We start from the raw sequence: 26,032 nt of genomic DNA on the forward strand, positions 1-26,032 counted from the left end.
AGAACACCGAAAATGTGAAACAAGTGTGCTGTCAGTGTACTCTCCTGTAAATGCAGTGTTAACATTTTTAAAGTTTAACAGACTTGAAGGATCAGCAATCTTCAGGAATGCAACTCGGCTCCCCTCAGTGATACTCAGAGTGTGACCTACTATAGCTTCTCCAATATAAACCTGCGCTCTCCTCACTGTTCAGTTACTCAGTCCATTGGCAGGTGTGGAAGTGAGCCATAGAGACTAGGAAGATCCCAGTTTTGATTTCCAATCTCTGTTAATTCAGCTGGGTGGATGCAGGCACACAATTGCCCTCAGTAATCTTGGGCTAGGATGGAAAGGGTGGGGAAATTAAGTTTCCTGTTCTTAATTACTATTGAGTGACCTCAGTTGGAAAGTGAGAATGTGCAGATTCGGGGGGGGGGGGAAAAGAGGATAGATTCAACTCAGCCGTGATCTCTACTCCCCTCAAACAACCTGCTGACACGAGGCCTGTGCACAAGTCCAGGCTTTCAGCAAAGGAGGGGAGAAAGCTGGAGGGAGGAAAAAGAATTGTTTTAAAGAAGTGCACATAGTAGAAATATTCTCCTCAAACGATACCAGGAGATTTGCATCATCTGTTTACACCAGCCTGACGCAAAACCTTGAATCAAAGCCCAGGTCAGATCCAATGCCAAGCAGTAGGAGTTTGGAGTCTGTATCATTACTCTGCGTGCATAATGCTGCACTGTACAGTTCATGACCATTTAAGGCAAATTACCTGCACATCTGCTATGACTGGGTTACAGAAGCTGAAAATCATAACCACATTTAGCATCAAAACCATTAATCTGCATAGCAGTTGAAAATGATAAGTGAGCTACATATTGGACCTGCTGTGAGAAAAGACTTCACTGAAATGGCATTTCAATTAACATTTTCTGCTGAACTAAATTAGCAATTAATGTGAATTAAATCAGAATTAACACCATCCTCAACACCAGAGCAAAAAAGTGGGATGCACTCTTTTTTAACTCCTAGTACAGGATGCTTGGGCAATACATTCTTGGGTTTCTGATTTATCTCAATCTATTAAAATCCCCCAAAAATCAGACAGAAATAGTAGAATTAGAGAATGCTGGTTATGGAGCAGGTTTGTGACACGATGCCTTGGTCAGAAGAATCTCAATTATAGAAGTGTTTTTTGTTGTAGCGAGTCAGGGAAAAGTACTTTAAATGTAAAGTACTGCAAGTGTTGAATTCGTATTGCAGTTATTTAAAATCTCTCATTGGGAAAACATAACGTGGATTAAAGTTGGTAATGAACTGCTCAACTTCAGCCAGGGTAGCAATAGGGGAACTACAACTAGCCTCAAGTATTTTGGGTTAGGAAAGGGAGGGTAAAATCAACTCTAGGTTCTTTTTCTTAATCACTAACCAATAACACTGCTCAAAAGTGGCAGAGGGAGGGAATGTTTAGGCTAGTGGAGAAGTTGCCAATCAAGTGGCTGCTTTGTCCTGGATGGTGTCGAGATTCTGGAGTGTTCTTGCAGATGCACCCATCCAGGGAAGTGGAGAGTATTCCATCACATTCCTGACTTGTGCCTTGGAGGTGGTAGAGTGGCTTTGGGGAGTCAATAGGTAAGCCAGTCACTGCAGAATACCCAGTATTTGACCTGCTCTAGTAGCCACATTTATGTGGTTGGTCCAGTTGAGTTTCTGGTCAATGGTGACCCCCCCCGCCCTGAGTTTCTGGTCAATGGTGACACCCCCCCCCCCCCATTGAACATCAAGAGGTGGTTAGGCTCCCTTGTTGGAGGTGGCTGTTGCTTGGCACAATGTTACTTGCCACTAATCAAACTAAGACCTGGGGGTACAGGACATAATTTTGAAATTTGCAGATGACCCGAAACTTGGAAATGTATAAACAGTGAGGAAGATAGTAAGAGACTTCAAGAAGACAGACCGGCTGGTGAAATGGGCAGACATATGGCAGATGAAATTCAACACTATTCAAAAAAGGTGGTAGAGAGAAAACGGGGAATTACAGACCGGTAAGCCTGACATCGGTAGTGGGGAAAATGCTAGAGTCCATTATAAAAGATGTAATAGCAGAGCACTTGGAAAACAGTGACAGGATCGGACAAAGTCAACATGGATTTACAAAAGGTAAATCGTGCTTGACTAATCTACTGGAATTTTTTGAGGATGTAACTAGTAAAATAGATAAGGGAGAACCAGTGGATGTGGTGTATTTGGACTTTCAGAAGGCTTTCGAGAAGGTCCCGCATAAGAGGTTAGCATGTCAAGTTAAGGCACATGGGATCGGGGGCAAGGTATTGACTTGTATAGAGAACTGGTTGGCAGACAGAAAGCAAAGAGTTGAAATAAACGGGTCTTTTTCCGAATGGCAGGCAATGACTAGTGGGGTACCGCAGGGATCGGTCCTTGTACCCCAGCTATTCACAATATATATTAATGATCTAGACAAGGGAACTAGATGTAATATCTCCAAATTTGCAGACGACACAAAGCTGGATGGGCGTGTGTGCTGTGAGGAGGATGCCGAGAAACTACAGGATGATTTGGACAGGTTGGGAGATTGGGCAGAAGCATGGCAGATGCAATATAATGTGGATAAATGTGAGGTTATCCACTTTGGTGGCAAAAACAGGAAGGCAGATTATTATCTGAATGGCAATAGATTGGGAGAAGGGGAAGTGCAACGAGACCTGGGTGTCCTTGTGCAGCAGTCGCTGAAAGTAAGCATGCAGGTGCAGCAGGCGGTTAAGGCGGCAAATGGTATGTTGGCCTTCACAGCGAGAGGGTTTGAGTACAGGAACAAGGGTGTCTTGCTGCAGTTGTACAGGGCCTTGGTGAGACCACATCTTGAGTAGTGTGTGCAGTTTTGGTCGTCTTATGAGGAAGGATGTTCTTGCCATGGAAGGAGTTCAGCGAAGATTCACCAGGCTGATACCTGGGATGGCAGGAATGACGTATGAGGAGAGATTGGGACGATTGGGCTTGTACTCGCTGGAGTTTAGAAGAATGAGGGGGGATCTTATTGAAACTTATAAAATTCTGACAGGACTAGACAGACTAGATGCAGGAAGGATGTTCCCAATGGCCAGGGAGTCCAGAACCAGGGGTCACAGTCTAAGGATAAGGGGTAGGCCATTTAGGACAGAAATGAGGAGGAATTTCTTCACCCAGAGAGTGGTGAACCTGTGGAACTCTCTACCACAGAGGGCGGTGGAGGCCAATACATTAAATATATTCAAGAAGGAGTTGGATATATTTCTTAAGGCTGAAGTGATCAAGGGGTATGGGGAGAAAGCAGGGACCGGGTACTGAATTTGGATGATCAGCCATGATCTCATTGAATGGCGGAGCAGACTCGAGGGGCCGAATGGCCTACTCCTGTTCCTATCTTCTATGTTTCTATGTAACACAGAAAAGTGTGAGGTGATAGATTTTAGTAGGAGAAATTAGGAAATACAACATATGCTAAATGGTACAATTTTAAAGGGGGTGCAAGAACAGAAACCTGGGGGTGTTTGTGCACAAATCTTTGAAGGTGGCAGGACAGGTTAACAAAGCAGTTAATAAAGTATGTGGGATCCTGGGCTTTATAAATAGAGGCAGAGAGTACAAAAGCCAGGAAGTTATGCTAAACCTATAAAATCTAGTTCGGCCCCAGCTGGAGTATTGTGTCCAATTCTGGGCACCACTCTTAGGAAGGAGTGCAGAAGAGATTTACAAGAATGGTTCTAGGGATGAGCAATTAGTTATGTGGATAGACTAGAGAAGCTGGGGCTGTTCTCCTTAGAGCAGAGAAGGCCAAGAGGAGATTTGATAGCGGTGTTTAAATCATGAATGGTTTAGAAACATAGAAGATAGGAGCAGGCCTTTCGGCCCCTCAAGCCTACTCTGCCATTCAATGAGATCATGGCTGATCATCCAAATTCAGTACCCTGTCCCTGCTTTCTCCCCATATCTCTTGATCCCTTTAGCCTTAAGAAATATATCTAACTCCTTCTTGAATATATTTAATGAATTGGCCTCAACTGCCTTCTGTGGTAGAGAATTCCACAGGTTCACCACACTCTGGGTGAAGAAATTCCTCATCTCGGTCCTAAGTGGCTTACCCCTTATTCTTAGACTGTGACCCCTGGTTCTGGATTCCCCCGCCATTGAGAACATCCTTCCTGCATCTAGTCTGTCTAGTCCTCTTTAGATAGAGTAAACAAAATAAAACTGTTTCAAATGGCTGAACGGTCGATAACGAAAGGGCACAGCTTTAGTGATTGGCAAAAAAACCAGAGGCGACATGAGGAAAAAAACTTTAGACAAGTGGTTAGGAATGGAATGCACTAGCTCATTGGGTGGTGGAAACTGATTCAATAGTAGCTTTCAAAAGGGAATTGGATAAATACTTGGAGAAAAAAATGCCGGTATATGTGGAAAGAGCCGGGGAGTGGGACTAACTGGATTGCTCTTTGAAAGAGCCGGCGCGGACTCAATGGGCCGCATGGCCTCCTTCTGTGCTGTACTATTCGGATTCTAGGTTGTCCAGGTCTTGCTGCATGCAGGCATGGCCTGCTTCATTAGTTGAGGAATTACAAATGGACTGTGCAATCATCAGCAAACAGCCCCTACTTCTGACTTTATGTTGGATCACTGATGAAGATATTTGGGAAAGTTATGCAGCAATGTCCTGGGGCGGAGATGATTGGCCTCCAACAGCCACAACCATCTTCCTTTTTGCCACATATGTCTCCAGCCACTAGAGTTTTCCACCTAATCCCTATTGGCTTGAGTTTTACTAGGGTTCCTTGGTACCACACTTGGTCTTGATGCCATCGTGAGGTCAAGGGCAGTCCTCTCACTCCGGAATTCAGTTCATCTCCATGTTTAGACCAAAGCTGTAATGAGGTGTGGAATGGAGCGGTCCAGTCCTGGCAGAACCCAAACTGAGCAAGTTTTTATTGTAAGTGCCGCTTGATAGCACTTGAACACTTCTTCTGTCCCTTTGCTGATGATTGGGAGTAGGTGAATATGGTGGTAATTGGCAGAGTTGGATTTGTCCTGCTTTTTATGGACAGGGAGGGCATACCTGGGAAATTTTCCACAGTCAGGTAGATACACAAATGTTGTAGCTGTGCTGGAACAGCTTGGCTGGAGGTTAATTCTGAAGGGCAGATCTTCAGCACTACAGCTGGGATGTTGACGTGGTCCATAGCCTTTGCTGTACCCAGTGCACTCAGCCATTTCTTGATGTCACATGAAGTGAATTGAATTGGTTGAAGGCTGGCACCTGTGATGATAGGGACCTCAGGAGAAGGCCGAGAAGGATTATCCACTTGGCACCTCTAACTGATGATGGTTGCAAATGCTTCAGCCTTGTCTTTTGCACTCACTTGGGCTTTGCCATCATTGAGGCTAGCAGATTACAATTTAAAAAAAAATTAAGCTTTTTATGAGCACATGAAAAGTAAAAGAATAGTTTGAGAGAAGGTAAGACAGCTCAGAGGAAATCTAATAGTGGAAGATGAAGGTATGGAGTTATTAAACATTGTGCATTGACTTTTCTAACTGAAAATGGAAGTGAGAATGTAGCTGTACTAGAGGACAATATGGAACAATTGTCAGAGAAAAGGAATTCATTTTTTTAAAAATTAACAGAACTCGAGGTAGATATGTAACCAGGTCCTGATGCCACATACCCTAGGATATTGAAATAAATCAGGAGTACAGTTTCTGGCCACAATTTTATAATCCTCAAATATGCAAATTGTGTCACAGGACTAGAGAGTATTCAATGTAACAACTTGTTCAAGAATGGAAAGATGGATAAACCAGGCAACTACAAACCAGTTAGTTGAACATCGTTAATAACAGAAAATGCTGGAAACACTCAGCAGGCCAGGCAGCATCCGTGGAGAGAGAAAGAGTTAACGTTTCAGGTCTGGGACCCTTCATCAGAACTGGAAAAAGCTGGAGACATAACAGATAGGTGCAGAGACAGGGAGGGGAGGAAGGAATTGAAGGAACATACTGTGCTGAGGTAAGAGGCAGGAAAGATAAAATGTTGCAAAGGGGGTGGCAAAATCATACAGCATGAAAAATGGGAGCAGGGGTTACAGTTTGAAATTGTTGAACTCAATGTTGAGTCCAGAAGGCTGTAAAGTGCCTAATCGAAAGATGAGGTGCTGTTCCTCAAGCTTATGTTGAGCTTTATTGGAACAATGTAAGAGGCCGAGGACAGAGATCAGAGTGGGAGTGAAGCGGAGAATTAAAGTGACAGGTGACTGGATGCTCAGGGTCACCCTTACGGACTGAACGGAGGTGTTCCGCAAAACGGTCGCCCAATCTGCGTTTGGTCTCCCAAATGTAGAGGAGACCACATCGTGAGCAGCGAATACAGTACACTAAATTGCAAGTACAACAAGTAAATCGCTGTTTCACCTGGAAGGGGTGTTTGAGGCATTGGACAGTGGGAAGGGAGGAGGTAAAAGAGCAGTTGTTGCATCTCCTGCGCTTGCACGGGAAGGTGCTGGGTAAAGGGGAAGAGCTGTTAGGGGTGAATAAGGAATGGACCAGGGTGTCGCGGAGGGAGCGGTCCCTTCGGAATGCTGAAAGGGGAGGTGAGGGGAAGATGCGTTTGGTGGTGGGATCACGTTGGAGGTGGTGGAAATGGCAGAGGATGATCCGTTGAATGTGGAGGCTGGTGGGGTGAAAGGTGAGGACAAGGGGAACTCTATCGTGGTTCCGGGAGGGAGGGGCAGGGGTGAGAGCAGAAGTGCGGGAAATGGAACGGACACGGTCAAGAGCCGTGTCAACCACAGTAGAGGGGAAGCCTCGGTTGAGGAAAAAGGAAGACATGTCGGAAGCACTGGTATGGAAGGTGGCATCGTCAGAACAGACGCGGCGGAGACGGAGAAACTCGGAGAATGGAATAGAGTCCCTACAGGAAGCGGGGTGGGAGCAAGTGTAGTCCAGGTAGCTGTGGGAGTCAGTGGGCTTGTAGTGGATGTTTGTTGATAGCCGATCGCCAGAAATGGAGACGGAGAAGTCAAGGAAGAGAAGAGTCGGAGATGGACCATGTGAAGGTGAGGGAAGGGTGGAAGTTGGAAGTAAAGTGAATGAACTTTTCTAGTTCAGGGCGAGAGCAGGAAACGGCACCGATACAGTCATCGATATACCGGAAGAAGAGTTGAGGGAGGGGACCCGAGTAGGACTGGAACAAAATGTTCCACATATCCCATGAAAAGGCAGGCATAGCTAGGGCCCATGCAGGTTCCCATAGCAACACCTTTTAATTTGGAGGAAGTGAGCTGACCATAGCTTATGGGCAAGCTCTTATAGAATCTATAATTTTAGATAAAATTTGTGAGCATTTAGGAATGCACGGGCTAATTAAGGACAGTCAGCATGGATTTGTTAAAGGCAAGTAATGTTTGACAATTTTAATAGAGTTTGGTTCACATGGGGCTTGCTATACAAATTCAGATGTAGGGTATAAAGTTGGGTGAGGAACAGGATACAAAGAGCTATAGTAAATGTCTTATCAATGGGATGACTAGGATTTGGCCCTTGTGACATTGAAAATAACAAGCGTACACAAGAATACCTTCCTTTCTATCTAATTCTCTATAGTCTGGTGGGGGAATGTGTTGGGATATGATATGCTTCAAATGGATTGAAGCACAAGCATAGCTCAATGGAAGGGAAGAAGTAATTAAAAAATAAAATTACAATAGGCACCTTGGTTTTATACATACCCAGTGCTGTGCACCTAGAGGATTCTCTAACTCACCTCCAAAGTAGTAAAATAAAAACTGAAAGATGCACAAAATCCAAGCCATAGAGAAAACCAACTTTATTAACCAAATAAATTGTAAAATAAAACCTTAAGTAACCATCCAAAGTGTATTGGAAAGTTGGTAATCATTAAATGTTAATATTAGAAGCATATTGTATCAAAATAGTGATATTTAAAGGCAATGGAGCATAAGTAACAAGTTAAATTCGCAGGAAAAATGTGAGCATGAGGCAGTTTTGCAAAAATTTTAGAGGCCTAAAAACATTCGTGTTTCCAGTAACAAAAATAAATTTGATGAAACATTATTCACAATTGTCTGAAATTCCCATTAATGCAGCGTGTAAACTTTTAATTACGAAAAACAATTTCTAACTGGAAAGATGTGCACAGCTGTTAAGTGCATATATAGGCCTATATTATTGTGATTAAAAAGTTCACTTATTTAAAATACAAATGCAAGCACCTGAATGTAATACGCCAAAAGAAAATATGAAGGCTTACACAAGGAGACCAAGAACCCAAAACTACTTGGATCGAATTAATTAAAAAGGATCAAACTGCTGAACATGTCCCACTGAGCTTGTAATTCAATGGTTTAGTTGTTGAATTAATGCCAGACACAGTAACATTTAATTATAGGCTGTTACAATATTTTCAAAACAAAACATAAATTTGTGAAGGACACCACTTTTTGAACTTGGAACTCTTAATAAAAAGATATTCTTTTCTTTACTGGAAACACAGCAATCTTAAAGGCCAAAAGCAGATTAAACAAGCGCTGTCAGATTGTAAGGCACCCTGCTGAAATACTGTATTATTCATGTACATCTGGTTAAAAAATAGAAAAAAAGTTAAAAGTAATATTAATTCCCCCCAAAACACAGTATTTCTGACCTGATTTAAGGCAACACTACTGCTGCTATTATAGGGAGTATTTTTCCATTATGGAATTTTAATGATATGTATCATTTAGTCTCTGTGGAATTTAGAATTCATGAATGTGACACTGTTTAGTTGTCCCATTGCACCATTAACTCCCTGTTTACATTGGCTTTACACCATTCACTATAGGGACGCACAGCTCTTGTGCATCATCTTTGGAATAATCAAATATACCTTCTGACTCCATAAACTTTTAAAAAAAATGTTATCATACATAAGCTTTACAGCAAATTTGCAACATATCAATACTGCAACCGTACATTTCATTTCTCATACCATTGCATACATACATGCAGACATTAATCGTTCCCTTCTATGCTTAAGAGTAAATACGTTAAACACGATCGAATATGTGTAGAACGATTATTTATAGGATGCAGAAAAACATAGCAAGTGGATCGCCTATTGCACCTTTACCGTACAGATTGGGAAATTACAAAAAGAACTATTGCATGAACATTTAAAAAAAAAAATCTGGCCATACATTCATATATCTGGATCAGATCTTTTGCTGTTTGACTGCTAAACCGGATGCCTAGTTGAGACCAGCTGGTTTAAGTAGATTGCAGTTAATTTTCCTCTTGCTCACAAAGTTCGGAAGGAAGGAATTTGTACTGCTGCTGCCTGATCTGCGCTAGCTTCTTCCGGGCTTCTTCAAGTTCTCTCTCCTTTCGCAGCATCTCTTCCTGGGCTGCAATAATCTGTTAAAGAAAGAAGGTGTAACTCCTTAACGTAACTAGAAAGTGGCATGGCAACAGCCCACGTAGATGCAATTTTTAGTTACTCACTCTCGGGATGCAGGTGTCGCTGGCAAGGCCAACATTTACTGCCCATCCCTAGTTGCCCTGAGAAGGTGATGATACAACCGAGTGGTTGCTGGGTCACTTCAGAGGGCAGTTAAGAGTCAACCACGTTGGTGTGGGACTGGAGTCACATATAGGCCAGACCGGGTAAGGACAACAGATTTCCTTCTCTAAAGGACATCAATAAACTAGTTGGGTTTTTACGACGGTCCGACAGCTACGGTCACTTTTTTACTCATACTAGCTTTTTAGTTTCAGATTTTATTGAACTGGATTAGAATTCTCCAACTTCCACGGTGGGACTTGAATGAATGTTCTTTGGATTACTAGTCCAGCAACATAACTATTACTTTACCCAACTCAATCCATTCATTTACCTGAGCAATGCCACCAACCATCTTATTCTTGACAACAACATTCTCCTCTTCGTGGTCATTGAATGCTGCAGCCTTCTGCGCAGCCTTCACGAGGTTGTCAGATGCTCTCTTCACAGCATTACCCGCAGTCTGCAAAAAAAAAAGCGCACACTAAGTAATGGTTCAAATGAAAATGCTAATCCTAGAAGTTGTTTACATGCTGGGGGCAAGATTGGGAGAACTTCCTCCTAATGGAGTTCCACAATAAAGCTTTCCTCCTGAATACTAAATGTAACGTGAAAAAGAACTGTTGCACTAAAACTAGTGGGAGTGCAATGTTAGAGACCACCACAGGTGTTTTGCAAGCAGTGTTACAGAAAAGTAAGGGCAAATTATATTTACTCTTAAGCAAGTGAATTGATAAAGGAATTTTGTGATGTTATTACAGTGTTAAAAGAAAAAAGGGGGGGCAATTTCTGCAATAGTTCTCCCACTTGTCCACTGTAAATGTCATTTTCACGGTTTTTGCGACTTTTCCAACAAATTAAGGATGAGCATGCATTTTGTCGCAGAATTACACGTTAATTCACAGCCTTAAGTAAACGTGCAAGAGTCATTTTTTAATCTGCAAGAAACTCTCCAAAGCTAATGACGTTTTGTAAATTGAACTACTGAAATATTACAAGTGCTTGACAGCATCATGTAATCTTGGCTAATGACAGAATCTGAAAGCGTGTCACAAGTTGGGACACCGCGAGCTTCTCTCAGCCTTCTCCTGAAAATGGCTCCAAATGCTAGAACATACTCCAGCACCTTATTGTAGTTATTTTTTATTCATTTCAGGATGTGGGCGTCGTTGGCAAGGCCAGCATTTATTGCCCATCCCCAATTGCCCTCGAGAAGGCGGTGGTGAGCCACCTTCTTGAATCGCTGCAGTCCTTGTGGTGAAGGTACTCCACAGTGCTGTTCCGGAGGGAGGGATTTTGACCCAGCGTCGATGAAGAAACGGCAATATACTTCCAAGTCAGGATGATTTGTAACTTGGAGGGAACCATGCAGGTGATGGTGTTCCCATGCACCTGCTGCCCTTGTCCTTCTAGGTGGAAGAGGTCGTGGGTTTGGGAGGTGCTGCCGAAGAAGCCTACGCGAGTTGCTGCAGTGCATCTTGTAGATTGAACACACTGCAGCCACGGTACGCCGGTGGTGGAGGGTGTGCCAATCAAGCGGGCTGCTTTGTCCTGGATGGTGTCGAGCTTCTTGAGTGTTGTTGGAGCTGCACTCATCCAGGCAAGTGGAGAGTATTCCATCACACTCCTAACTTGTGTCTTGTAGATGGTGGAAAGGTTTTGGGAAGTCAGGAGGTGAGACACTTGCCGCAGAATACTCAAACTATGACCCGCTCTTGCTACCGGTATTTATGTGGCTGGTCCAGTTAAGTTTCTGGTCAATGGTGACCCCCCAGGATGTGGATGGTGGGGGGATTCGGCGATGGTAATGCCACTGAATGTCAAGGGGAGGTAGTTAGACTCTCGCTTGTTGTAGAGAGTCATTGCCTGGCACGAATGTTACTTGCCACTTATCAGCCCAAGCCTGAATGTCTTCCAGGTCTTGCTGCATGCAGGAATGGACTGCTTCATTTTCTGAGGAGTTGCGAATGGAACTGAACACTGTACAATCAACTGTGAACATCTCCACTTCTGAGCTTATGATGAAGGGAAGGTCATTGATTAAGCAGCTGAAGATGGATGGATGGTTGAGGAACTCCTGTAACGATGTCCCGGGGCTGTGATGATTGACCTCCAACAACCACAACCATCTTCCTTTGTGCTAGGTATGACTCCAGCCAGTGGACAGTTTTCACCGATTCCCATTGACTTCAATTTTACTAGGGCTCCTTGATGCCACACTCGGTCAAATGCTGCCTTGATGTCAAGGGCAGTCACTCTCATCTCACCTGTGGAATTCAGCTCTTTTGTCCATGTTTGGACCATGGCTGCAATAAGGTCTGGAGCCAAGTGGTCCTGGCAGAACCCAAACTGAATGTCGGTGAGCAGGTTATTGGTGAGTAAGTGCCGCTTGATAGCACTGTCGATGACACCTTCCATTACTTTGCTGATAATTGAGAGTAGACTGATGGGGCGGTAATTGGCCAGATGGATTTGTCCTGTTTTTTGTGGATAGGACATACCTGGGCAGTTTTCCACATTGTCAGGTAGATGCCAGTGTTGTAGCTGTACTGGAATAGCTTGGCTAGATATGTGGTTAGTTCTGGAGCACAAGTGTTCAGCACGATAGCCGGGATGTAGTCGGGGCCCATAGTCTTTGCTGAATCCAGTGCGCTCAGCCATTTCTTGATATCATGTGGAGTGAATCGAATTGGTTAAAGACTGGCTTCTGTGATGGCGGGGACCTCAGGAGGAGGCCAATATGGATCATCCACTCAGCACTTCTGGCTGAAGATGGTTGCAATCTCCTCAGCCTTGTCTTTTGCACTCGCGTGCCAGGCACTGCAATCATTGAGGATAGGGATATTCATGAGGCCTTCTCCTTTCAGCTGTTTAATTGTCCACCACCATAGAAACATAGAAGATAGGAGCAGGAGTAGGCCATTCGGCCCCTCGAGCCTGATCCGCCATTCAATGAGATCATGGCTGATCATCCAAACTCAGTACCCTGTCCCTGCTTTCTCCCCATATCCCTTGATCCCTTTAGCCTTAAGAAATATATCTAACTCCTTCTTGAATATATTTAATGAATTGGCCTCAACTGCCTTCTGAGGTAGAGAATTCCACAGGTTCACCACTCTCTGGGTGAAGAAATTCCTCTTCATCTCTGTCCTAAATGGCTTACCCCTTATCCTTAGACTGTGACCCCTGGTTCTGGACTCCCCGGCCATCGGGAACATCCTTCCTGCATCTAGTTCATTCATGACTGAATGTGGCAGGACAGCAGAGCTTTGATCTGATCCTTTGACCAATTTAACCAAGCTTTTGGTCACCAGCCCTAATTTATCTTTATGTGGATCGGTGTCAAATTTTGTGTCTTAAAATTCTCCTGTGCAGCGCCTTGGGATGTTTTACTACGTTAAAGGCGCTATATAAAATACATGTTGTTGAATCGCTTAGGTCTGTCTATAGCATGCTGCTTCCGCTGTTTAGCATAAGTGTAGTTTTGTGTTGCAGCTTCCCCAGGATGGCACCTCATTTTTAGATACGCCTGGTGCTGCTCCTGGCATGCTCTTCTGCACTCTTCATTGAACCAGGGTTGGTCCCCTGGATTGATAGTAATGGTAGTGAGGGGAATATGCCAGGCCATGAGGTTACTGTGTGTGTGCTGTGAGGAGGTTACTGCGTGTGTGCTGCGAGGAGGATGCAGAGAAACTACAGGATGATTTGGACAGGTTGGGTGATTGGGCAGAAGCATGGCAGATGCAATATAACGTGGATAAATGTGAGGTTATCCACTTTGGTGGCAAAAACAGGAAGGCAGATTATTATCTGAATGGCAATAGATTGGGAGAAGGGGAAGTGCAACGAGACCTGGGTGTCCTTGTGCACCAGTCGCTGAAGGTAAGCATGCAGGTGCAGCAGGCGGTTAAGAAGGCAAATGGTATGTTGGCCTTCGTAGCGAGAGGGTTTGAGTACAGGAACAAGGATGTCTTCCTGCAGTTGTACAGGGCCTTGGCGAGACCACATCTTGAGTAGTGTGTGCAGTTCTGGTCGCCTTATCTGAGGAAGGATGTTCTTGCCATGGAGGGAGTGCAGCGAAGATTCACCAGGCTGATACCTGGGATGGCAGGAATGACGTATGAGGAGAGATTGGGACGATTGGGCTTGTACTCGCTGGAGTTTAGAAGAATGAGAGGGGATCTCATTGAAACTTATAAAATTCTGACAGGACTGGACAGACTAGATGCAGGAAGGATGTTACCGATGGTCGGGTAGTCCAGAACCAGGGGTCACAGTCTAAGGATAAGGGGTAGGCCATTTAGGACAGAAATGAGGAGGAATTTCTTCACCCAGAGAGTGGTGAACCTGTGGAATTCTCTACCACAGAAGGCAGTAGAGGCCAATTCATTAAATATATTCAAGAAGGAGTTAGATATATTTCTTAAGGCTAAAGGGATCAAGGAGTATGGGGAGAAAGCAGGTACTGAATTTGGATGATCAGCCATGATCGCATTGAATGGCCTACTCCTGCTCCTATCTTCTATGTTTCTATGTTACAGATTGTGGTGGAATACAATTCTGCTGCTGTTGACGGCCCACAATGTCTCATGGATGCCCAGTTTCTGCTAGATCTGTTTGGAATCTATCCCATTTAGGGCAGTGGTATTGCCACACAACACAATGGAGAGTGTCCTCAGTGTGAAGACTGTTTTGTCTCCACAAGGACTAGGTGGTGGTGACTGCTACCAATGAGGTCATGGACAGATGCATCCGCGACAGATAAGATTGGTGAGGACGAGGTCAAGTAAGTTTTTCCCCTCGTTGGTTTTCTCACCACCTGCCGCAGGCCCAGTCTGGCAGCTATGTCCTTCAGGACTCGGCCAGCTCGGTCAGTAGTGGCGCTACTGAGCCAATCTGTGATGGACATTGAAGTCCCCCACCCAGAGGGCATTCTGTGCCCTTGCTGCTACTCAGTGCTTCTTCCAAGTGGTGTTCAACATGGAGGAGTACTGATTCATCAGCTGAGGGAGGGCGGTAGGTGGTAATCAGCAGGAAGTTTCCTTGCCCATGCTTGACCTGAAGCCATGAGACTTCATGGGGTCCGGAGTCAATGTTGAGGACTCTCAGGGCCACTCCCTCCCGAATGTATACCACTGTGCCGCCACCTCTGGTGGGTCTGTCCTGCCAGTGGGACAGGACATACCCAGGCCTGAGTGCCCTTCATTCAAATGGCCATTCATCGTATCTTAACTTGGGCAGTGACTGCCATCAGGCTATTCCAACCAAGTGACCAGTCAGCACACTGATAACTGGAGTTACTGATCAGAAACAGGAAGCTCAGAAAATTTAATCCACCAGCTCAGGGACACTGAGGTTAACTTCAGTACTCTTCCACCTTCCATGTTGCGATATTCCCTAACAGCACAGACCAGATATCAAACTTGGGACCTTACTGGTCTGTATGGTTCAGTACCACACCATGTGGTGCATTTACCTACTGAGCCATGGGGTGGCTAGGGGAAGGGGTGGAAAGAGTCTTGCAACACAAAACAGCTTGGCCATAGAACTTTAAATCAGGCTATTCATAAAGGACATTAAGAGCCAAGAGTTTCCAATAGTATAATGTTTAAAATCTCTCACTATAGGCTAAACTACTCATAACCAGCAATACATGGAACTTTGTCAGTTTGTAAAACAGTTGAGTTTATTGTACTATTAGAACAGCAATTAATAAAATTTATCAAATCCCTGCACTAGAAAATAAATATTTTAATGTACTTCTAGAAAAGAACTAATTAATCCTGATTAAGAGACATGACAATGTGAACAAAGATTTTTTTGTTTGGAAAATGGATATGAACATAGTAATATGCCAAAGATTAAGAACGGAATTGTTCAATAGGAGACTTGACTAAAATGGACATATTTAAAAATGTCAAATTTACTCAGCTCTTTATACTTTGAACAGCTACATATTTATCAAACTAATTCTAGCATCCTTCCAAAAATGTTATGCCTCAGGAGCATAAAATATTACTTGTTTAAATCCAGGGCCTACTATCTTTTGAATCAGGCTAGAATTAAATCCTGTTTAGAGGCCAAGTGGCGAGAATCAGATTTTTGCACGAAAAGGTTATTACACGGTTATACTCCATTTCTGTCACTAGGTGACACTATGCTAAAACTGAGGAGACAGTGCAATGCATTTCTATACAACATCCCAAAGTGAAAAATTAGATATTGCAATGATAAAATACACTAGATCAGGCTTCAAAAGGAGGATTTCCCACTTGTTTAAATCAAAGTAAGATTGATTGGATGTTTTAAGAGCAAAATAATTAGAAAACAAAAAGCATGATAAAAGAAAGAAAATTAAATAATGCGGACATCTACTTTTAAGCTTTATTTAAGTGTTCAAAATAATTCAATTGGTAATAAAAGCTTGTAGTCTTCATTTTAAAGAAAAGCTACTCAAGTATATGCGGAGAAAAATCAAAGGATTCCAGTTTACAAGAGGAAAATTAGCAATCTTGTTGTACGAGGCCCCTTGGGTCGGAGCGATCATAATATGATCGAATTCTTCATTAAGATGGAGAATGAAGTAGTTGAATCAGAGACTAGGGTCCTCAATTTAAATAAAGGAAACTACGATGGTCTGAGGAGCGAGTTGGGTAGGATTGATTGGGGAATGGCACTCAAAGGGTTGACAGTGGATAGGCAATGGCAAACATTCAAAGACCGAATGGATGAGCTACAGAATTTGTCCATCCCAGTTTGGCATAAAAATAAAACAAAAAAGGTGACTCAACCGTGGCTAACAAGGGAAATTAGGGATAGCATAAGATCCAAAGAGAGGACATATAAATTGGCCAGAAAAAGCAATAATCCTGAGGATTGGGAGCAGTTTAGGACTCAACAAAGGAGGACAAAGGGATTAATTAAGAAAGGGAAAATAGAATATGAGAGTAAGCTTGCAGGGAACATAAAAACTGACTGTAATGGCTTTTATAGATATGTGTGAAGAGAAAAAGATTGGTGAAGTCAAGCGTAGGTCCCTTGCAGTCAGAATCAGGGGAATTTATAATGGGGAACAAAGAAATGGCAGACCAACTGAATACATATTTTGGTTCTGTCTTCACAAAGGAGGACACAAATAACCTCCCAGAGATGCCGGGGAACATAGGGTCTGATGAAAGGGTGCAACTGAAAGAAATCAGTATTTGTAGGGAAATGGTGTTAGGAAAATTGATGGGACTGAAGGCCGATAAATCCCCAGGGCCTGATAATCTACATCCCAGGGTACTTAAGGAAGTGGCCCTAGAAATAGCAGATGCATTGCTGGTCATCTTCCAGAACTCGATAGACTCTGGAACAGTACCCATGGATTGGAGGGTAGCTAATGTTACCCCACTATTCAAAAAAGGTGGTAGAGAAAAAGCAGAGAATTATAGACCGGTAAGCTTGACATCGGTAGTGGAGAAAATGCTCGAGTCCATTATAAAAGATGTAATAGCAGAGCACTTGGAAAGCAGTGACAGGATCGGACAAAGTCAACATGGATTTACAGAAGGTAAATCATGCTTGACTAATCTACTGGAATTTTTTGAGGATGTAACTGGTAAAATAGATAAGGGAGAACCAGTGGATGTGGTGTATTTGGACTTTCAGAAGGCTTTCGATAAGGTCCCACATAAGAGATTAGTGTGCAAAATTAAGGCACATGGGATTGGGGGCAAGGTATTGACTTGGATAGAGAACTGGTTGGCGGACAGAAAGCAAAGAGTTGGAATAAACGGGTCGTTTTCCGAGTGGCAGGGAGTGACTAGTGGGGTACCGCAAGGATCGGTCCTAGGACCCCAGCTGTTCACAATATATATTAATGATCTGGATGAGGGAATTGGATGTAATATCTCCAAATCTGCAGACGACACAAAGCTGGGTGGGAGGGTATGCTGTGAGGAGGATGTCGTGAAACTCCAGTACGATTTTGGACAGGTTGGGTGATTGGGCAGAAACATGGCTAATGCACTACAATGTGGATAAATGTGAGGTTATCCACTTTGGTGGCAAAAACAGGAAGGCAGATTATTATTTGAATGGCAATAGATTGGGAGAAGGGCAAGTGCAAAGAGACCTGGGTGTTCTTGTGCACCAGTCGCTGAAGGTAAGCATGCAGGTGCAGCAGGCAGTTAAGAAGGCAAATGGTATGTTGGCCTTCGTAGCAAGAGGGTTCGAGTACAGGAACAAGGATGTCTTGCTACAGTTGTACAGGGCCTTGGTGAGACCGCACCTTGGAGTATTGTGTGCAGTTTTGGTCGCCTTACCTGAGGAAGGACGTTCTTGCCATGGAAGGAGTGCAGCGAAGATTCACCAGGCTGATACCTGGGATGGCAGGAATGACGTATGAGGAGAGAGTGTGTCGATTGGGCTTATACTCACTGGAGTTTAGAAGATTGAGAGGGGATCTCATCGAAACCTATAAAATTCTGTCAGGTCTGGAGAGACTAGATGCAGGAAGGATGTTTCTGATGGCTGGGGAGTCCAGAACCAGGGGTCATAGTCTAAGGATAAGGGGTAAGCCATTTACGACTGAAATGAGGAGGAATTTCTTCACCCAGAGAGTGGTGAACCTGTGGAATTCTCTGCCACAGAGGGTGGTGGAGGCCAGTTCATTAAATATATTCAAGAAAGAGTTGGATATATTTCTTAAGGCTAAAGGGATCAAGGGATATGGGGAGAAGGCAGGGACAGGGTACTGAATTTGGATGATCAGCCATGATCTCATTGAATGGCGGAGCAGGCTCGAGGGGCCGAATGGCCTACTCCTGCTCCTATCTTCTATGTTTCTATGTAATTAGTGTGGCCACCAATAGTGGTAACTGTCCAATAACTGATTTTTTTTTTCTAGACATTTAAAATAAATATATGCATTTGAACAGAGTTGATCCAAAGTGTTTGTTACCAAATTATGAAATCTTACCCATAATTTCAGGTGACACTTACCATTATGGTTTAATGAAATCCTGGTGTTTTGAAAGCAAGACAGACTATACCATCTATTATTTCTTTCCAAGACATAAAACTGTAGATCTCACTTCCCTCTATCTATAATTTTCAAGCTTTTAAAATTCAAGCTTGGTGTCATGTCTGCTCTCGTATCTCTCCTCCCTTTTTACCCCACAAACAAGAAGTGACTGAATTTCTCCACAGTTAACAGTCTAATCTGCTCCCAGTCTGATCTCCTTGGTATCCTCTGCACGGATTTTTTTTTCAGTGGGTAGTGAACTTATTAAATTAATTTTCAAAGTAATGTTAGAACAAAATGGCCTCTTGTGGCACAGCACAGTCATTGTGGCCAAATCCATCCTGGGGTCAAAAAATATTTATAATTTTTTTTTATATAAAAAGTACACGAGACTTTGATTTTTTTCTCTATTACTGCATCCACAGTGGTTACACAGCCTTTAACCAAATATAATTGTGTCGACAGTGTATTGGACAATTAGCAGAGTCTCTGCCCTTCCTTCATAATGAGGGAGAAGAGGAGGAGGAATTTGCGTGTGCATATTCGTGTGCCCCACTCACGTTTGCGTGTGCGTGTGCTTGTTTATAAAATGCACTTTTGTAGTAAATATAATTTAATTCACACTGTATACACATTTCATACCTGGAGTCTCTTCATGGCCTCCGAATCCTGATCTGCTTTCACCTTGCAAGCCACCAACAGCTGAGCTGTGGATGCCGCCACCTGTTTGGCTGAAGAGATGAGTTTCTCCTCACTGGCATGGCCCTGAACTGCAGCATTGGCTGCTTCACACAAACTGCTTGTGGCAGCAGCAACCATTCGAGCCTGTTGAAACAAGGTATGTTACTAAACTTGCAGTCTGAAGCAGTAACATTAAATATCAAGCCTGAGAACCAACAATTAGGATCCTCTGCTGACTAGAATTTGTATAATTTGATTTAAATCAGGAGAAGAGATTTTAAAGTATTCTGAAATACCTATAGTAGTTCTCAAAGATTAATATTCCCTTGCAGTTCCATATAAATGATAGTCAGACCATCTAATAATTGACCAAGTTGTTTTTTTGGGACTGGGAGAAGCCACACTTTAACACTGTACTCACTGCTGAAATGAGGCCTTGTGACCACTGGCCATCGTCCACTGCATTTGCCGGCACAGCTCCAACCTATGATTAAAAAAATACTTCCGTCAATGTTTACAGTGCAGAGTTTGTCAGAGTCACCATCCTGCAATTAAATAATTTATTCAGGTGAACACATTAAGAAGTAGACTAGGTGAATAATTATAGCCTGATCAAACAAACAGAGGGAAAGAATGCAAAGTAAGATTGGCAATTAATTAGCTTACAATAGTCGTAATCCTTTATTGAACTGAAAATAAATCCTGAGGTGGGTTGGTCCTAATACTAGGTGCTGAAATAAAAACCCTATTGTACACATGAAATTATACCGGGTCTTTGTAATACTGAGAATAAGTACTTGTACTGTCCTGGAGAACATTAAAAAAAATTAAGTGGACAAAAGATTTTGCCTGCCATTTTTGCATTTCATTCTTATGCCAATACATATTTTAAAAAATACACAAGCATTGTAAAATTAACTTGAAAATGGGCACTAATGCATTCAGGCAACTTGTGAAATACTCTGACACTGAGCGACTCCTTACCTTGCCTTGAGCCACGAGCTCTCTCTGAGCAGCGGAGGCAGCTTTCACAAGGGCACTGGTTGCCGCGGCGATCGACTTGGCTGCCTCCAGGATCTGTTCTTCAAAGTTAAGACTTTCATCTGCTTGCTGTTGGACAAAAAAGTTTTAAAAAAAACTAAATGTGAATGTAAATCATATGGAAAATATACTGTTAATTGCCAGTAAAACATAATTGCATTTACCAAAACTCAAACAAAATTAGTGCGAATTCAAGGATAACTGTGGAATTTAGTGAATAGATGACAAATAAAATGGAAGAATTTTGGATAGACAACATGTAAAAGAAAGTCATGGGTAGGATACATTCTACTATATACCACAAAATTTGCATAATTAGATAGAGAACTCAGGACAGAAACTCACTGAAATATGTAGGTTTTCTATTAAACAAAAATTAATAAGCCACCTTTTAAAATGCTGTAAAGACAAGAAATTGTACAAATATGTTTGATATATAGTTGAGTTTTAGCTAACAACCTAATATAGCAAACATATCAGACAGTCGCTTGTAACAATATATGCAGTGAATATCTCTAATCACAAAATATTGATTATACTGTATCGCTGCTAAATAATTCCACTACTATATAGAAACTGTATCTAGAGTTATGCTTAAGTCATAAAATTCACACCACAATTCATACAAATTAATAAAGTTAAGAATTGCACGCTTGATCTAATATTAACGTAATCACTAGAAGTTCAGAAAAGTGTAATGAAGGATGTGAGAAATTTTCATTGTTTACATTCGAACTGTGAAAAAACACCCAACAGTACAATTACAGATTTTACTCTCCCAAATGTAGGTTGTATCAGAAGAGAATATTTTGAGCTATACAACACTGGGGTGAAGCACTAGTGGTTACAGGTCTGATACAATAAGAGTTGAGCTTTCCCATTTACTCAGTAGGTAAAAGCATTGTACAGCATGACAATGAGTTAGCGAGACTAGGAAGATCCCAAGTCCAAATCCATCCCTGTTGAATTAAGTAATCCCAATCGGGCCAGTACTGCAACTGGCTTCAACTTCCCTGGAATGAAAGGGGAAATTGGCCAAGAGTCCCTCTTCTAATGGCTATCGATTGACCACTGCTGGAAGCGCTCATGCACAGACATTATGGACAAGACTCCCTCTTCTAACCGCTATCGATTGACCAAAGGTGGAAGCACTCATGTATGGACATTATGGACAAGGACAGGATTCTGCTCATCTGTGATGGATTCCACAATCAAATATTCTGCCAACACACTATTGAGGTTTACAAATTTAAATGCTCAGTTAGATAAGGGTCCTGGCTACCCGTGGAAATTAACCCCCAGCGGCAGCGGCTATCTTCCGGACAGGAAGGGAGGAAAAAGAGTGGGAGAGCAATAGTGGTAGGGGATTCTATCGTAAGGGGAACAGATAGACGTTTCTGTGGCCGTAGATGTGACTCCAGGATGGTTTGTTGCCTCCCTGGTGCCAGGGTCAAGGATGTCACTGAACGGCTGCAGGGCATTCTGAAGGGGGAGGGTGAACAGGCAGAGGTCGTGGTTCACATTGGGACCAACGACATAGGTAGGAAGAGGGATGAGGTCCTGCAACAAGAATTTAGGGAGCTAGGTTGCAGATTAAAGAGCAGGACCTCAAAGGTTGTAATCTCTGGATTACTCCCGGTGCCACGTGCTAGTGAGTATAGGAATAGGAGGATAGAGCAGATTAATGCGTGGCTAAAGAGTTGGTGCAGGAGGGAGGGCTTTAGTTTCCTGGATCACTGGGCCTGCTTCTGGGAAAGGTGGGACTTGTACAAGTTGGACGGGTTGCACCTGAACCAGAGCGGGATAAATATCCTTGCGGGGAGGTTTGCTAGCACTGTTCGGGGGGGTTTAAACTAAAATGGCAGGGGGTTGGGAACCTGAGCAGGGAGACAGAGGAAAGGAAAACAGGGATAAAAGCAAAAGATAGGCAGGAGAAAAACAAAAGTGGCAGTCAGAGAAATCAACGGTTTAAATCAAACGTGGCCACAGTAAATAATAATTCTAATAGGTCTAAGAGCGTTAAAAAAACAAGCCTGAAGGCTTTGTGTCTTAATGCGAGGAGCATTTGTAATAAGGTGGATGAATTGGCTGCGCAAATAGAGGTAAACGAATACGATTTGGTTGGGATTACGGAAACGTGGCTCAAGGATGGCCAAGACTGGGAACTCAACATCCAGGGGTATTCGATATTCAGGAAAGATAGGCAAAAAGGAAAGGGAGGTGGGGGTAGCATTACTGGTTAAAGAAGGGATTAATACAATTGTAATGAAGGATATTAGCTCTGATGATGTGGAATCTGTATGGGTAGAATTGAGAAATACTAAGGGGAAAAAAACATTAGTGGGAGTGGTATATAGACCTCCAAACAGTAAGGTAGAGGTTGGGGATGGCATTAAAAGGGAAATTAAAGAAGCGTGCAATAAGGGCACAGCAGTCATCATGGGTGACTTTAACCTACATATAGATTGGGCCAACCAAATTAGTAACAATACTGTGGAGGAGGAATTCCTGGAGTGTTTACGGGATGGTTTCCTGGACCAATATGTCGAGGAACCAACCAGAGATCAGGCCATCTTAGACTGGGTATTATGCAACGAGAAAGGATTAATTAGCAATCTTGTTGTACGAGGCCCCTTGGGTCGGAGCGATCATAAACTGATCATTCTCCATCTTGATGAAGAATTCGAAGTAGTTGACTCAGAGACAAGGGTCCTCAATTTAAATAAAGGAAACTACGATGGTCTGAGGAGCGAGTTGGGTAGGATTGAGTGGGGAATGGCGCTCAAAGGGTTGATGGTGGATAGGCAATGGCAAACATTCAAAGACCGAATGGATGAGCTACAGAATTTGTTCATCCCAGTTTGGCGTAAAAATAAAACAAAAAAGGTGACTCAACCGTGGCTAACAAGGGAAATTAGGGATAGCATAAGATCCAAGGAGAGGACATATAAATTGGCTAGAAAAAGCAATAATCCTGAGGATTGGGAGCAGTTTAGGAGTCAACAAAGGAGGACAAATGGATTAATTAAGAAAGGGAAAATAGAATATGAGAGTAAGCTAGCATAAAAACTGACTGTAAAAGCTTTTATAGATATGTGAAGAGAAAAAGATTGGTGAAGTCAAGCGTAGGTCCCTTACAGTCAGAATCGGGGGAATTTATAATGGGAAACAAGGAAATTGCAGACCAACTAAATGCCTACTTTGGTTCCGTCTTCACAAAGGAGGACACAAATAACCTCCCAGAGATGCCGGGGAACATAGGGTCTGATGAAAGCGAGGAACTGAAAGAAATCAGTATTTGTAGGAAAATGGTGTTAGGAAAATTGATGGGACTGAAGGCCGATAAATCCCCAGGGCCTGATGATCTACATCCCAGGGTACTTAAGGAAGTGGCCCTAGAGATAGTAGATGCATTACTGATCATCTTCCAGAACTCGATAGACTATGGAATGGTACCCATGGATTGGAGGGTAGCTAATGTTACCCCACTATTCAAAAAAGGTGGTAGAGAAAAAGCGGGGAATTATAGACCGGTAAGCATGACATCAGTAGTGGGGAAAATGCTAGAGTCTATTATAAAAGATGTAATAGCAGAGCACTTGGAAAGCAGTGACAGGATCGGACAAAGTCAACATGGATTTACAAAAGGTAAATCATGCTTGACTAATCTACTGGAATTTTTTGAGGATGTAACTGGTAAAATAGATAAGGGAGAATCAGTGGATGTGGTGTATTTGGACTTTCAGAAGGCTTTCGATAAGGTCCCACACAAGAGATTAGCGTGCAAAATTAAGGCACATGGGATTGGGGGCAAGGTATTGACTTGGATAGAGAACTGGTTGGCGGACAGAAAGCAAAGAGTTGGAATAAACGGGTCGTTTTCCGAGTGGCAGGCAGTGACTAGTCGGGTACCGCAAGGATCGGTCCTAGGACCCCAGCTGTTCACAATATATATTAATGATCTGGACGAGGGAATTGGATGTAATATCTCCAAATTTGCAGACGACACAAAGCTGGGTGGGAGGGTAAGCTGCGAGGAGGATGTCGGGAAACTCCAGTACGATTTGGACAGGTTGGGTGATTGGGCAGAAACATGGCAAATGCACTATAATGTGGATAAATGTGAGGTTATCCACTTTGGTGGCAAAAACAGGAAGGCAGATTATTATTTGAATGGCAATAGATTGGGAGAAGGGGAAGTGCAAAGAGACCTGGGTGTCCTTGTGCACCAGTCGCTGAAGGTAAGCATGCAGGTGCAGCAGGCGGTTAAGAAGGCAAATGGTATGTTGGCCTTCGTAGCAAGAGGGTTCGAGTACAGGAACAAGGATGTCTTGCTACAGTTGTACAGGGCCTTGGTGAGACCACATCTTGAGTATTGTGTGCAGTTTTGGTCACCATACCTGAGGAAGGACGTTCTTGCCATGGAGGGAGTGCAGCGAAGATTCACCAGGCTGATACCTGGGATGGCAGGAATGACGTATGAGGAGAGATTGTGTCGATTGGGCTTATACTCACTGGAGTTTAGAAGATTGAGAGGGGATCTCATCGAAACCTATAAAATTCTGTCAGGTCTGGACAGACTAGATGCAGGAAGGATGTTTCTGATGGCCGGGGAGTCCAGGACCAGGGGTCATAGTCTAAGGATAAGGGGTAAGCCATTTAGGACTGAAATGAGGAGGAATTTCTTCACCCAGAGAGTGGTGAACCTGTGGAATTCTCTGCCACAGAGGGCGGTGGAGGCCAGTTCATTAAATATATTCAAGAAAGAGTTGGATATGTTTCTTGAGGCTGAAGGGATCAAGGGATATGGGGAAAAGGCAGGGACAGGGTACTGAATTTGAATGATCAGCCATGATCACATTGAATGGCGGAGCAGGCTCGAAGGGCCGAATGGCCTACTCCTGCTCCTATCTTCTATGTTTCTATGTTGAGGGAGAAAACGATAAGTTATAACAGCTACATCCTCAAAGACTACAAGAGCTGTACATTGCATAATTCAGTAATCAAATTTCTTGCATTGCTTTTTCTTCTTGAAAATTCAACTTTTAGCCCACTTCTTTCCCCAACCCTGAAACATATGCAAGCACCTATGAAATGGTTTGACCCGGCAAACTTCTCCAATGAGTAGTGCTATCTAATTGGGGGGGGGGGGGGGGAGAAACGAGGGTGGTGCAGAATCACATGATAGACTGAACTGATGGACTTACTTCCCCATTTTGTCAATCTCAACATAGGCTTCATCCTTGCCTTTGTCAAGAACGAGTCAAAGGTACCTTATAAGGGTAATACAGTAACTAGGATAGTCACTAGCAATGTTCCCTGTAATTTGTTTTGGCCCTGCGCGGCCTCTTTAAGGAGCTGCACAGGCCATTCAAAATACCACGCATGGGTGGTTGCGCAGGTTCCCTGGAGCACTGCACGGCTGTGCAGCTTACAGGGAACATTGGTCACTAGTAGTTATCATCAAGCTCTCTAGGTACCAGTCCAGAACATAACCATTACCATTACTGAGCTGTTGACCTATTGCCTTTTTGGTATTTTCCTTTTCTCTCACTCATTCCTTTCCCTTCAGAAGGTTTTGAATTCTTGGGTGTATAGATCCACAGGCACAGATCATCCTCCGGTACCTTATCCAAATGTCCATTACAAATGTGCAAGCCTCGACAGCAAGTGTAGGTTATCGGACTACAGGGGGCATCACAGTCAGGCCCAATCCAATC

The 26,032-nt window shown here is 43.2% G+C and overlaps 1 protein-coding gene across 1 annotated transcript in view; it reads right to left on the reverse strand.

The window, feature by feature from the left end:
• Positions 1-7,835: 7,835 nt before the first annotated feature.
• LOC147123480 (talin-1) overlaps positions 7,836-26,032 on the reverse strand; it is a 287,370-nt gene continuing 269,173 nt past the window's right edge. Inside the window, exons 54-58 of the mRNA XM_085973632.1 lie at positions 20,256-20,381; positions 19,693-19,755; positions 19,233-19,415; positions 9,918-10,046; positions 7,836-9,438 (exon numbers count right to left, since the gene is read on the reverse strand). Coding sequence (XP_085829758.1) covers positions 9,307-9,438; positions 9,918-10,046; positions 19,233-19,415; positions 19,693-19,755; positions 20,256-20,381 — 633 coding nt within the window. The 3' untranslated portion in view covers positions 7,836-9,306. The remainder of the gene's footprint in view (positions 9,439-9,917; positions 10,047-19,232; positions 19,416-19,692; positions 19,756-20,255; positions 20,382-26,032) is intronic.

The sequence above is a fragment of the Somniosus microcephalus genome, chromosome 2 (genome assembly GCF_052327205.1).
Source record: "Somniosus microcephalus isolate GS21.2 chromosome 2, FLI_Smic_1.0, whole genome shotgun sequence".
Classification (NCBI taxonomy): domain Eukaryota; kingdom Metazoa; phylum Chordata; class Chondrichthyes; order Squaliformes; family Somniosidae; genus Somniosus; species Somniosus microcephalus.